Here is a 14,469-nt window from a genome sequence, read left to right on the forward strand (position 1 = left end):
TAGGTGTCAGGATCGAACATTTTCAACCGTGCGCCGTCATGATCTACATGCTCATGACAAGCCTTGAGGAAAATCTAAGCCCCATATTTAATTGTTGAGTGTCTTTGTGACTTTGTCAGACCTAAGGCGAGGTTTCCCTTAGCCAATCGAACACAACTTATTTGAAAATTCAAACTTGTTTGACCACACACGTGCGCTTGTATGTGCATGTTCGATCTTCTTCGACCCAACTGACTTGCCTCTACACTAGATCAAGTCATCCAACTCGACTTTGTTTCTGCTTGGGACAAGGTCTCTCATACGGAACGTCACTTCTTCTCCTCCCCTCTTCCTCATGTCATGATGCCATCTTAAGATTGGGACCGGTGCATAAAGAACGACAAGTGCATAAAAAACCACAAGTGCATAAAAAACGAACCCACCTTTTGTTCATAACATTGTGACATCCAGAAAATCCATCCAAATCTCTAAACTCTGTCTTGGACAGATTAAACCCAACCAAAGCAATTCAATTTTAAACGATCTTCAGTTCGCTTCGGTCTCCCAGTCTCCCAGATACATAGAAAACTGACGAACTCAGAATTTTTCTCTGGTTTTCACTCAATGCATTGGTTGCCTTGAAATCCCAATTGAGGGTTGTTTTAAGCAACTAGTTCAAGAAGTTATTAGCATAAGGCATTTCAACGAGGCGATGATTTGAGTAATGAAGAAGCTCCAATACGCCATACAAAGCTTGAAAACCATAACCAAAAGCGCTCCCCGAAATCTCCTTGAATACAACCGATTGCTTGCAGAGCTCAAGCGATCAAGTCGCTACTTCGACGCTTTGCAACTCTTCACTCAAATCCATTCATCTCATTGCTTCACCATCAGGCCCGACCACTACAATCTCTCCACTGCACTTGCCGTTTGTGCCAACTTTCGCGACATTGCCTTCGGGTCTCAGCTCCATGGTTACGCTGTTCGATCTGGGCTCAAATTCTACCCTCATGTCGCCAATACCATTCTTTCGCTTTATGCAAAAACAGAGGATTTAGAGTCTTTGAAAAAGGGTTTCCAAGAGATTGAGAACCCAGATGTTTATTCTTGGACTACGTTGTTGTCAGCTTCTACAAAATTGGGTCATATTGAATATGCAGATGAGGTGTTTGATATAATGCCAAAGGGTCATATTGAATATACGGATGAGGTGTTTGATAAAATGCCTAAGGGTAATGTTGCGTGTTGGAATGCTGTGATAACTGGGTGTGCGGAAAGTGGACGTGATTGGGTTGCCATTAGCATCTTTTATGAAATGCACAAAATGGGCGTTAAGCCTGATAAGTACTCTTTTGCTTGTATCTTGAGTTTGTGTACCAAGCAAGTTGAAGATTTGGGAAGACAGGTGCATTCTTTGGTGATTAAGGCTGGATATCTTAGCAAAGCTTCTGTGATTAACGCTTTGATTACTATGTATTTCTGTAGTGGCAACCACGAGGATGCCTTTGAGGTTTTTGAGGGAACTGAAGCTGTGTTTCATGATCAGATTACATATAACGTAATGATAGACGGCTTAGTCTGCGTAGGAAGGGATGAAGAGGCCTTGATCATGTTCAAAGATATGCAAAGGGCATGTCTCAGTCCTACTGAGCTTACCTTGGTGAGCATTATGAGCTCATGTTCATTTGTACGAGTTGCCCAACAAGTGCACTCCCATGCAATTAAGCTAGGCTTTGAATCTTTTACTTCAGTAGCAAATTCGGCCATAACCATGTACTCTTCTTGTGGGGAGTTTCAGGCAGCCAATGCAGTTTTTCAGACTCTGAGAGACAAGGATCTCATCTCATGGAATGCCATGATCTCCAGCCATGTCCGAGGAAATTTTGGAAAATCAGCTGTTCTTACTTTTCTACAAATGCAGAGGACTGGAATTGGGCCAGATGAGTTCACGTTTGGAAGCTTATTAGGAGTTTCAGAGTTCATCGACATAGTGGATATGGCTCACGCCTTTGTATATAAAAACGGGTTGATCCTCGTAATTGAAACTTTGAACGCGTTAGTTTCTTCATACTCCAAGTGTGGAAAGATTACACAGGCTCATCAAGTCTTCAGTGGAATCAATCCAAAAAATTTAATCTCTTGGAATACAGTCATTTATGGATTTTTGTTAAATGGTCTTCCATTGCAAGCATTGGAGCATTTTTCTGAACTTATAATGTCGAAGCTCAAGCCTAGCACGTTTACACTCAGCATTGTCCTAAGCATTTGTTCAAACATTTCAACCTTGGACATTGGGAAACAGATTCATGGTTACATTCTCAGATCGGGTAACTTCTCAGAAACTTCTGTATGCAATGGCCTTATAACAATGTATTCTAAATGTGGGTTGTTAGATTGGTCTCTGAGAGTTTTTAATGTCATGATCAAAAGGGATATTATATCTTGGAATTCTGTAATATCTGCTTATGCACAACATGGGCAGGGGAAGGAAGCTGTGCGCTGTTTCAAGGCTATGCAAGACATGTCCCCATTTATGCCTGATCAAGCCACATTCACTACTGTTCTTTCAGCTTGCAGCCACGCAGGATTAGTTGATGAAGCCGGTCAGATTTTCGAGGCGATGTTGACATATTATCACGTTGTTCCTAGTGTGGATCAATTATGTTGCATCGTCGACCTTCTAGGTCGTTTGGGGTATATTGATCAGGCTGAAAGTGCAATAGAAAGTGCACAATATGGAGAGCATACACAGGTCTGGTGGGCATTATTTAGTGCTTGTGCAGCTCATGGAAACTTAAGGTTAGGAAGAAGTGTTGCGGGAATCCTTTTAGAGAAAGAACGTGATAATCCATCGGTGTATGTGGTTCTGTCAAATATATATGCCACTGCTGGGTGTTGGCAAGAAGCAGCCAACGTGAGGGAATTGATTAAGAAAACTGGTGCAATCAAACAACCAGGCTGCAGTTGGATCAGGTAACTGAATCTTGCCTTACTATAATTCTTTTACAATCTTTTATTCTTCATTGGGCTGGATTTGACGTATTGTTTGTACGGTGAATTATGTTAACGTTCAATTTTTCATACTGTTATCTGTGAATTATCTATCCTGTTGTTCAGCTAAGAGCTGAGGGAAGATCACAATCGAATCATCTACAAATAGGAAAGTGCTCATTCGGCTTGAAGTTGTGGAGATCATGCCTGAGAATCGAGTGCCATCACTACATCGTGTATATTGAGCGATCAGTGAGATCGACGATGAAGGCCTCGGGCTAGACGCTTTGGGCAGCTGAAACTCTAAACTACTCTTCCTATACGTGGTAATCATGGTAATCATGTCCAAACGCAAAGATGAGAAAGACCTCACCGCATTTTTTGTTTGCAGTCTCGCCAAGGGAAAAGACCCTGCTAATGAGTGTGTTAGAGAATGTTGAGTCCAAATTTCAAGTCCCACTGACCGGCTTAACCTATGTAGGAACAGATAGATGTGGTTCAAGAAGACCTGTGCAACAAGATGAGTCGAGCCCACGACCACCTGTTCCAGTCTTGTAACAGCCCAAGCCCACCGTCTCTTTGGGCTTTCCCTTTTAGCTTCACCTCAAGGCTTTAAAACGCGTCTGCTAGGGAAAGGTTTCCACACCCTTATAAAGAGTGTTTCGTTCTTCTCCCCAACCAATGTGAAACTCTCACAAGTCTGATACCGTCCCATGAGGCCACACTATTCTAGAAATTGATTGTCGGATCTCTGATTTTCCATTTGGTGAAATGAAGTGTGTTGGTTTGTAGATGAGCTGCTGTCGGATGTTGAAGATGAAAGCACATAAGCAAGTCGAAAGTGATGGTTCTATATGAGTATAATTTTGGCCGTGCTTGTCTATGGTATGAAAATGAGTGAGTTTATGTAAGATTTTACTTGGTGTGTCAATGATTGACAACAAATTTATACCATGCACTCCAAATCCTACAGGTTATTGTTGCTCGTCTATAGTAGAGTTTTTCAAGCCTTTTACAAGGTCACCCCTAGTTTCATCCAATTACTCGTCTCGAGTTTTTGTTAGTATGGTCTCATCTTGGGTAGCTAAATATCTTTTATATATATATAAAAAAATTTTTAGGATCCATGTCTAGGATTCGAAATCTAGATTTGACACTTGATAGCGAGTTCTTTAAGTATGTTTTGTTCTTATTCACATGCATCTTGAAAAAATTTCTATGAATTTATCCAACATAAAATTACTCCAAACTTTTACTTAATTAATTAATTTTTTTTTGATAAAATATAAAGTAAAATTTAAATAATGTTACCTCACACTATCTAAATCTCAATCTCTTCCAATTTATGTTTATCTTTTATTCCCCTCTTTTGAATGATGTGAAAGTTTATGCGAATTTATATTTATTTGACTGATTTAAAAAGAAAATCATCTTTTACTTTTATTTACATTTTTTAATTCTTAAAGGATAGAGAAAACAATTTGATTGAAGAGTTTTTCATAAAATAAATAATATTGATCGGATTAAATTCTGATTTTAATTTATAGAGAGTAGATGGTATAATTTAGACTGTGATTATACAAAATTCTTAAGCAAAATTTAATATATGACTTTGGTTTGTGGGAAGTTGAGTGTATTATTTTCAATATATATATATATATATATATTTTATATCGGTCAATTAAAGTTAAAGGTATATATTAGAAACTTGATGTTATCCTGAAATGAATTGAATTATATTCAAAATTATCTATTTAACTAGATATGTAGATAGCTATGAAACTCTTTTTTTATATTGGAATTAGATTCGAAAATATAATGCAAGTGGATTCATAAGTTGAAGGTGAAGAAGGAGGAGCAGCATATATATAAAGGTGAAAGTGGTAAACAATTGACCTAAGGCAAAACAAAGCAAAGCAGAAGAATTACAAAGGTTTCTTAATATATTAGAGTTACCCTATCCATCAAAGCTTAAGATGACGTTTGGAGTCATAGGAGGTGTGGTGGATTCGATCGGACAAGTAGGCGGTAACAAGCTTGGAATTTTCGAACCGATTGGGAATTTGGCCGACCAAATTATTCTTGGAATTGCACAATTTGCACTGAATTTTATTGCCCAAGCGTTGAGGATCGAGCTGAAGTTGAAGGGTTTGATAGATGCTAAAGTCCAAGTGTCGTTGCACGGGAAGCTCTATTACTTTAAGATGGAAGTGGAGGCTGTAATCAATGGCGTATGGGTATCTCAACATTATGAATGTGAAGTTTTTGTTCCATTCATTGGCGTTTGGGAATGCAGATCTTACAAGCTTTGCCAACCCAACTAATTCCCTCTCCTACCTACTCTATATGAAATGAATTATGCATACCTATGCTCTTTCATCAATCAATGAAATAAACCTTATTATCTAAATCTCTCTTTTCACCTAATCTATCAATCTTCCACTCATTGCTTTCAAATCATATAAAACAAATTATAAGATATATAGTGCCATTTTTTAGGTTTCGAGAAATCGGACCACAACGAAAAGAAGATAATGGAAATAAAAGAATAAAGAAAAAAAAGAAAAGGGGAAATGGGTGATTATAAAATACTCAGTATGCAGCCTACATGTAGGCTCTCATCGCATTCTTAACCTAATATGTTTCCACGAGCTTGCCATAGAGTCCTAAGAAGTTCAACCTAGTTCAGGAAACCATGAATGTTACCTCACACCACACTAGTGGCTATCACAAGTTATTCTATTTGTGTAGTTCCCTATCTTCTCTCATAGTAGGTTTCCTCCACACACAGGAGTAGCTTCTCACAATACTGCTTATGTTGTGCCTCGTCCACTCTCAGGTGGGTTTATTCTACATACAATATTATATCCTCAATCATCTACTTGTTTAGTTACTCGTCCCCTCTAAAGGCGGGTTATCAAACACACAATAGTGATTCCTTGTGCTATCTACTTATGTAGTCCTTCATCCACTCTCAATGCGGGGTATTGTAAAAATAGTAGCAATTTCTCATGTCATCCATTAATGTAGTCCTTCGTCCCTTCTCAAGGCAGGTTATTATACATAATGGTAGCTCATTATATCGGCTACTCACGTAGTATATCTTGGGTGTCGTGGAGATATATTAGGTTATAGGGCGTCTAGGCGGATTTGGTCACAACAAACATTTCTAGATCGCTCGTGATTTTCTCCTCGTAGCTAAGCCAAATTTCGGGATGCACCTAGATCTCTGATTGTCGTTGATGATCCTAGGGTGCTTAGTGTCATGGTCATGCTTGTCCGAGGCGTGTTGCCAATGGTTGCATGCCTATTCCAAGCCTCTTTTTCATGCTTTCATCTTAGATAGGCCTTTACCATTTCATATCGGGTCAATACGGGGGTGTATGACCATTCACCAGAATCACGTCTACACCCGCTTGGGCAAAAATTCCCCAAAATGTACTATAGGGGGATATGACTAGTTGTCAACTTCTCCCTACCCGATAGTTATATGCAGTAAGCCGTTGTTGTTGCCTTTTGCTTACATTCCCATATAACACCAAATTTCTAAAGCCGACAGGTTCAACGAGATGGCACGCCACCTTGAAACAACGCCTATCCTTGAGTTAATTACTAGGGTCGAGACCCTAGAAGACAAGGCCACAAGAGCTAGTATCTTTGAACGTGGGGATTGTTCGACAGGCTCTGTTGCTCGAACGGCGGAACGCACCGAGGGCTTAGACAATGCTCAACTAGCGATCATCCAGATGGTCTCAAAATTGTCTGAAGACTTTAGAGAATCCCTTAGAATGGTTAGAGCCGAAGTTGTTAGGTTATGGAGCCTGTTGCTTATTTATAGCTTGGTCAACGGTTATATCCGGTAAAGTTATATTTGGTAAAGCTATATCCAGTAAAGCTATATATGGTAAATAGCTATATATAGTAGATAGTTAAATCGGGTAAAGCTATATATAGTAAATAGCTATATATAGTAGATGGTTAAATCTGGTAAAACTATATATAGTAAACTGAACTATATATATATCCCGTCCGGTAGAGCTTTGAAAATGTACTTTCTATTCTCTGTAATTCTCTCTTACTGTACATACGTGAAGTCATCAATAGAAAAATCCTTTTAGACAGAGTTCTCCTTGCACTTTTCTCTATCCTGTTCTTTGTGTTCATCTAGATCGAGCGTGTGCGTTGTTGTGCGATCCTAACAACTGGTATCAGAGCTAGGCAAAATTCACCACGATCTGTGAAGATGGAAAGTTCAAAAATTGGAATTGGGAAGTTCGATGGATCCGATTTCTTTTTCTGGAAGATGCATATTGAAGATTATCTGTACCAGAAAGATCTTCACGAACTTCTATTGAGGGTGAAGCTGGATACCATGACCACGGAACAGTGGAAGCTCAAGAATCGACAAGCCTTAGGGATGATCCCGTTGACGCTATCCAGAAACGTGGCGTTTAACATCATCAAGGAGAAGACAATGTCAGATCTGATGAAGGCGCTGTCGAATATGTATGAAAAACCATCGTCTATGAACAAGGTGTATTTGATGCGTAGATTGTTCAATCTACCGATGTCTGAAGGTGGACCTGTTGATGATCATATAATTGAATTCAATATGATCATAAGTCAACTGAGTTCGGTGGAAATTAATTTCGAAGATGAAATTAAAGCATTGATTTTGATGTCATCCTTACCCGAGTCATGGGATACTATTGTTGCAGCAATCAGCAGTTCCCGAGGATCTGATAAACTGAAGTTTGGTGAAATTCGAGATGTAGTTCTCAGCGAAAGTATTCGCAAACGAGAAACTGGAGATTCATCAGGCAATGCTCTCAGTGTTGATCGAAGGGGAAGAAGTAAACCAAAGGGCCTAAACAAAGGGCGATCAAAATCAAAGAACCGAGAAAAATCTCCAAATAGTCCAAACGTAACGTGTTGAAATTGTGGAGAAAAATGTCACTTTCGTACAGGTTATACAAGACCAAAGAGGAAGCAGAATCACAAATCTAGAGATGATGATGATTCTATAAATTCAGCAGAAGACATTGGGGATGCTCTAATCCTCAGCGTGGACAGTTCGATTGAATCTTGGATTTTTGATTTAGGTGCATCTTTTTATTCGTCTCCAAATAAAGAGTTGTTCCGAAATTTCAAGTCTGGAAATTTCGAGAAAGTGTATCTTGCCGACAACAAAGATTTGGAGATTAAAGGAAAAGGAGATGTCTGCATAAAAACTCCGGCAGGAAATGAGTGGACATTAAAGGATGTCAGATATATTCCTGGTCTCAAAAGGAACCTGATCTCTATTGGTCAGTTGGACAGCACAGGTTATGCAACAAAGTTAGGGAATAGTTCGTGGAAGATTAAGAAGGGTGCTATGGTGGTAGCACATGGCTCAAAATCTGGAACCTTATACACCACTGCAGGGTGTATGAACATAGTTGCTGTTGCTGAGAGTGCTTCAAATTAATGTCTACGGCACAATAGACTTGAACCTATGAGCGCGAAAGGAATGAAGAGGCTGGCTGCGAAAGGAGTTTTAGAAGGTCTGAAATCTGTTGATGTGGGTCGTCGTGAGAACTACGTTATGAGCAAGCAGAAACGAGTTAGCTTCACAAGGACCGCCAGAGAATTGAAGAAAGTGCGGTTGGAAATGGAACCAGATGTGGAGCAAGGTTCCAAGACCATGAAGCAAGTGGGAGTTGAGCTTGAGTTGTAGGGAAACTCACCTAGTGATGTTGTAGCAGATACTCAAGAAACTCCTAAAACTACTGCTGAGGAACCAGATGTGGAGCAAGGTTCCAAGACAATAAAGCAAGTGGGAGTTGAGGTTGAGTTGCGGAGAAAATCACCAAGTGATCTTGTAACAAATACTCAACAAACTCCTGAGGTTGTTGCGGAGGAATCAGCAGTGGAGCAAGTGACACCTGAACTGGTGTTGAGAAGATCATCCTGTACTATAAGAGTACCATATATGTATGTATCTTCATTACACTATCTGTTGCTGATGAAAGGGAACCACAACCCTTTGATGAGGCCCTACAATTGGAGGATACAACCAAGTAGGAGCAAGCCATGGATGATGAGACGTCTAGGCTTAAAAAATGCGTTGTACTGAGGCTGAGTACGTGACAATAGTTGAAGCTGGAAAGAAGACGATATGGATGACTGACTATCTGGAAGAATGGGCAAGAAGTAGCACGAAGATATTCTTTACAGAGATAGTCAGAGTGTCATACAGTTGGCGAAGGAATCCGGTCTATCATTTAAAGAGAAAACACAGAAGACGATACCATTTCACTTGCAGTTTAGTGAAAGATGGTGATGTGTTTGGAGAAGATAGAGGGTGCAAAGAATCCAGCAAACATGTTGACAAAAAGTGTTGATGTTGGAATATTGAGGTTGTGCAAAGCTTCAATTGATATGGTGCCATGAAGACCATGAAGATGCTCATGGTCGTTTGAGAATGAAATTCTTGGTTGACTAGATCAGTCTCCAAGTGGGAGAATGGTTAGGTTATAGAGCCTGCTGCTTATTTATAGCTTGGTCAACGGTTATATCCGGTAAAGCTATATTTGGTAAAGCTATATTCGGTAAAGCTATATATGGTAAATAGCTATATATAGTAGATGGTTAAATCTGGTAAAGCTATATATAGTAAACTGAACTATATATATATCCCATCCGGTAGAGCTTTGAAAATGTACTTTCTATTCTCTGTAATTCTCTCTTACTGTACATACGTGAAGTCATCAATAGAAAAATTCTTTTAGCCAGAGTTCTCCTTGCACTTTTCTCTATCTTGTTCTTTGTGTTCATCTTGATCGAGCGTGTGCGTTGTTGTGCGATCCTAACAGAAGTGGTGGATCTAAACACCAAACTAAAGCTCACTATGAGAGCCGTGGGGAAACAAACCCCAATTGAGGGTGTAGCACGATTTAACAAGGTAAAGGTTCCAAAGCCCAAAACCTTATTTGGGGTTTGAGATGCCAAGGCTCTAGAGAACTTTATCTTCGACCTTGAACAATACTTCCTAGCCACAAATATCGTGGCAGAGGAAGGGAAGGTAATGTTGGCGACAATGTACCTAGCCGACGACACAAAGTTATGGTGGAGGTCCAAGTACATGGACATTCAAGATGGTCGATGTACTGTGGACACTTGGGATAACTTGAAACAAGAACTCCGTTCTCAGTTTCTCTCGGGTAATGTCGAGATAATAGTCAGAAGAAAATTAAGAGAGCTGAGGCATACGGGCAGTATCCGCAACTATGTTAGGCAGTTTTCTGGGCTTATGTTAGATATTCGTGATATGTCCGAGACAAACAAGATCTTCAATTTTATTATGGGGCTGAAGCCGTGGGTGAAAACCAAACTCTACGAACAAAGAGTTCAATCCCTTTCTACTGTTAGATAAATCCCTACCTTTGAGTGAGGGTGATCCGTAACTTTTAGTTAACTATTTTTTAGGTAACTTTAAACCCACACAATTTGAGTGAGTGGGAAGTACGCCTCGAGCAAAAGCGCCTGAATTAAGTTTTCCACATCTTTCCATTTTTAAATGTAATTTGTTATTTAAATATCCCAACTAATGACAAATGAAATTCATCGGGTCTTCAGCGCATACTTTCTCCCTCTGGTAGTCTTCCGTTTATTTTTTTTCTTTCAACAAATTTCCTTCGGCCATTTTTATTCCATCGACGATTTCCTCGCGATTGTGAGAAGCCAACATCCACAGCCTATGTTGTTGCCGAACGATTGTTTGATCTTGATAGCGATGAAACCTTAGAGATGGGGCGAATCGAGCATCCACAAGTGGTGAAAATGAGAATTATCGACTAAACTCCCTTAGAAGTGGGGGAAGTGATAGCTCCGAAGACGAGGAGGAGGAATACGAATCCTCCCCACAGAGAGGTAGGGCTCGTTGGCGGAGACCATACAAACAGACTAGTTAGTCAAAGCCACCACCCCCCTTCTTGCTTCATATGTAAGGGGGGCTCATCAAGTATATGAATGCCCACAGAAGGCAGCATTACGTGCCTTCCAAGAAAAACTTCGAGCTAATTCAAAAGTTGAGTACGAAACAGTAGAAACAGAAACACAATTAGATAGGATTGTTGGATATCCCCGTATGGGGCACTAAAGTACTTGTCCGCTCTTCAGAAGAGAGTGGAAGAGATCGAAGAGCCAGTGGAACGCGGTCTTATGTATGTCGTGATTTGGGTAAATCATAAAGCAGCCAGAAACACTATCGTCGACTCTAGAGCCACCCATAACTTCATGATGGAGAACGAAGCAAAACGTTTGAATATCCTTTGGTATTGAGATGGAGGGAAGATGAAGGCCGTCAATTCAGCAGCCTTACCCATCTTAGGAGTTGCGAAGAGAACTCCCATCAAACTGGGGACTTGGACGGGATGAACCGACTTTGTTATAGTCAAGATGGATGACTTCGACATCGTGTTAGGGATAGACTTCCTAAACACAAAGTCATCCCCATGCCCCTAGCCATGTTTAGTAATAACAGGGTCACACCCGACGATTATCCAGACAAACACATGCCAGTCAGGAAGGGTGAAAAAGATGTCAACACTACAGTTGAGGCAGGATCTAAACCGTGATGAACTTACACTTATTGCCATTACCGTATCAAAAGAGGGAAGCTCGAGCGAGTCAACCTCAACAAAAGTCTCGCAATCAACTCAAAAACCTCGCGACATGAGACAAGGAAGCCTGACAAAAGTATTTATCTCCATCTAGGAGGATAAATAGCAAGGTTGATGTCATATCAGGGGCAGAATCACCTGCCACGAATGAATGTCATACATCTGAACCCGATCTAGCTGATTTCTACGGCCAGCTAAATGACTTACTAATAGTTGGGTCCATCAGGCCCTCAAATACTGTTGTTTTTCGATAATCGGCCAGTGAAATCTGGTGAGAGGAAATCGATTGACGGGAAGTTGTTGGAAGAAAATAAAAATGCGAGAAATAATAGAGAGAGAATTGCTGAAGACTTTTGCTTAAAATGAGGTGATGAAATCTTCTGAACAGATTTACCTATTTAAATATCTAACTTATCCTAAAAATGGCTAGAGAGTGCCAACTAAATCTGATCCACTTCCTGTTGAGTTATGGAGTCTGCTCCCTATATTTATCGCTTGGTCAATGGCTATATCCGGTAAAGCTATATTTGGTAAAGCCATATATGGTGAAGCTATATCCGGTAAAGCTATATATGGTACATAGCTATATATAGTAGATGGTTAAATCTGGTAAAGCTATATTTAGTAGACTGAACCATATATATATCCCGTCCAGTAAAGCTTTGAAATGTACTTTCTATTCTCTGTACTCTCTTGTTGTACATGCCTGAAGTCATCAATAAAAAATCCTTTTAGCTAGAGTTCTCCTTGCAATTCTCTCTATCCTTTTCTTTGTGATCATCTAGATCGAGCGTGTGTGTTGTTGTGCGATCCTAACAACTGGTATCAGAGCAAGGCAAAATTCACCACGATCTGTGAAGATGGAAAGTTCAAAGATTGAAATTGAGAAGTTCGATGGATCCGATTTCGGTTTCTGGAAGATGCAGATTGAAGATTATCTGTACCACAAAGATCTTCACGAACCTCTGTTGGGGGTGAAGCCGGATACCATGACCACGGAACAGTGGAAGCTCAAGGATCAACAAGCCTTAGGGATGATCCGGTTGACGCTATCCAGAAACGTGGCGTTTAACATCATCAAGGAGAAGACAACGTCAGATCTGATGAAGGCGCTGTCAAATATGTATGAAAAACCGTCGGCTATGAACAAGGTGTATTTGATGCGTAGATTGTTCAATCTACAGATGTCTGAAGGTGGACGTGTTGCGGATCATATAAATGAATTCAATATGATCATAAGTCAACTGGGTTCGGTGGAAATTAATTTCGAAGATGAAATTAAAGCGTTGATTTTGATGTCATCCTTACCCGAGTCATGGGATACTGTTGTTGCCGCAATCAGCAGTTCCCGAGGATCTGATAAACTGAAGTTTGATGAAATTCGAGATGTAGTTCTCAGCGAAAGTATTCGCAAATGGGAAACTGGAGATTCATCAGGCAATGCTCAGTGTTGATCGAAGGGGAAGAAGCAAATCAAAGAGCTCAAACAAACATGGGCGTTCAAAATCAAAGAACCGGGGAAAATCTCCAAACAAACCCAACGTAACGTGTTGGAGCTGTGGGGGAAAAGGACACTTTCGGACAGATTGTACAAAGCTAAAGAAGAAGCAGAATCATAAATCTGAAGATGATGATGATTCTATATACACAATAGAAGATGCTGAGGACGTTTTAATCCTTAGTGTGGATAGCCCAGCTGAATCCTGGATTTTGGATTCAGGTGCATCGTTCCATTCGTCTCCAAGTAAGGAATTGTTTCGAAATTTCAAATCAGGAAATTTCGGGAAGGTGTATCTTGCCGACAATAAAACCTTGGAGATTGAAGGAAAGGGAGATGTCTCCATACAAACTCCAGCAGGAAATCAATGGACATTACAAGATGTCAGATACATTCCTGGTCTCAAGAAGAACCTGATCTCTATTGGTCAGTTGGATAGCACAGGCTATGCAACAGAGTTTGGAAAGAGTTCCTGGAAGATTGTGAAGGGCGCCATGGTTGTTGCGCGTGGCACAAAATCCGGAACCTTATACACTACTGCAGAGTGTATAAACATGACTGCTGCTGCTGAGAGTGCTTCCAATTCAAGTCTATGGCACAATAGACTTGGACATATGAGCGTCAAAGGAATGAAGATGCTGACTGCGAAAGGAGCTTTAGAAGGCTTAAAATCTGTTGATATGAGTCTTTGTGAGAGCTGCGTTATGGGCAAACAGAAACGAGTTAGTTTCACAAAGGCTGCCAGAGAATCGAAGAAAGTGCGGTTGGAAATGGTCCATACAGACGTCTGGGGACCATCTCCAGTTTCATCACTTGGTGGATCAAGGTACTTCGTCACCTTCATCGATGACTTCAGCAGGAAGGTATGGGTTTACTTTCTGAAACACAAGTCAGATTGTTTACCACCTTCAAGAAGTGGAAAGCTGAAGTTGAAAATCAGACCGGTTTGAAGATCAAATGCTTGAGGTCTGACAATGGAGGAGAGTACAACAAATCAGAGTTTATAACATTTTGTGCAGCTGAGAGAATTAGATTAATAAGAACAATTCCCGGTAAGGCAAGACAAAATGGTATTGCAGAAAGGATGAACAGAACCTTGAATGAGCGAGCAAGAAGCATGAGGATTCATTCTGGATTGCCAAAGACATTCTGGGCTGATGCTGTGAACACAGCAGCATATTTGATTAATAGAGGACCGTCAGTACCCTTGAAGTTCAAATTGCCCGAAGAAGTATGGACAGGAAAAGAACTCAAGTACTCTCACTTGAGAACCTTTGGCTGTACTGCGTATGTTCATGTTGATCCAGAGAAGAGAGATAAGCTTGATGCTAAGGCTGT

At 40.3% G+C, this 14,469-nt stretch overlaps 1 protein-coding gene across 2 annotated transcripts; it reads left to right on the plus strand.

The window, feature by feature from the left end:
- The first annotated feature begins 383 nt into the window (after positions 1-383).
- On the plus strand, positions 384-3,888 carry LOC111803271 (Tetratricopeptide repeat (TPR)-like superfamily protein). 2 transcript variants are annotated; one of them, XM_023687600.2, is made up of 2 exons: positions 386-2,952; positions 3,097-3,888. In XM_023687600.2, exons 1-2 carry the CDS (start codon positions 704-706, stop codon positions 3,098-3,100), a joined length of 2,253 nt encoding a protein of 750 aa, XP_023543368.2. In that variant the 5' UTR covers positions 386-703; the 3' UTR covers positions 3,101-3,888. The 2 variants fall into 2 exon arrangements, with proteins under 2 accessions (XP_086983529.1, XP_023543368.2); XM_087127403.1 differs by having other exon boundaries at positions 384-3,888.
- The last annotated feature ends 10,581 nt before the right edge of the window (positions 3,889-14,469 follow it).

The sequence above is a fragment of the Cucurbita pepo genome, chromosome 10 (genome assembly GCF_057944985.1).
Source record: "Cucurbita pepo subsp. pepo isolate OVF chromosome 10, ASM5794498v1, whole genome shotgun sequence".
NCBI classification, from domain to species: Eukaryota; Viridiplantae; Streptophyta; class Magnoliopsida; order Cucurbitales; family Cucurbitaceae; genus Cucurbita; species Cucurbita pepo.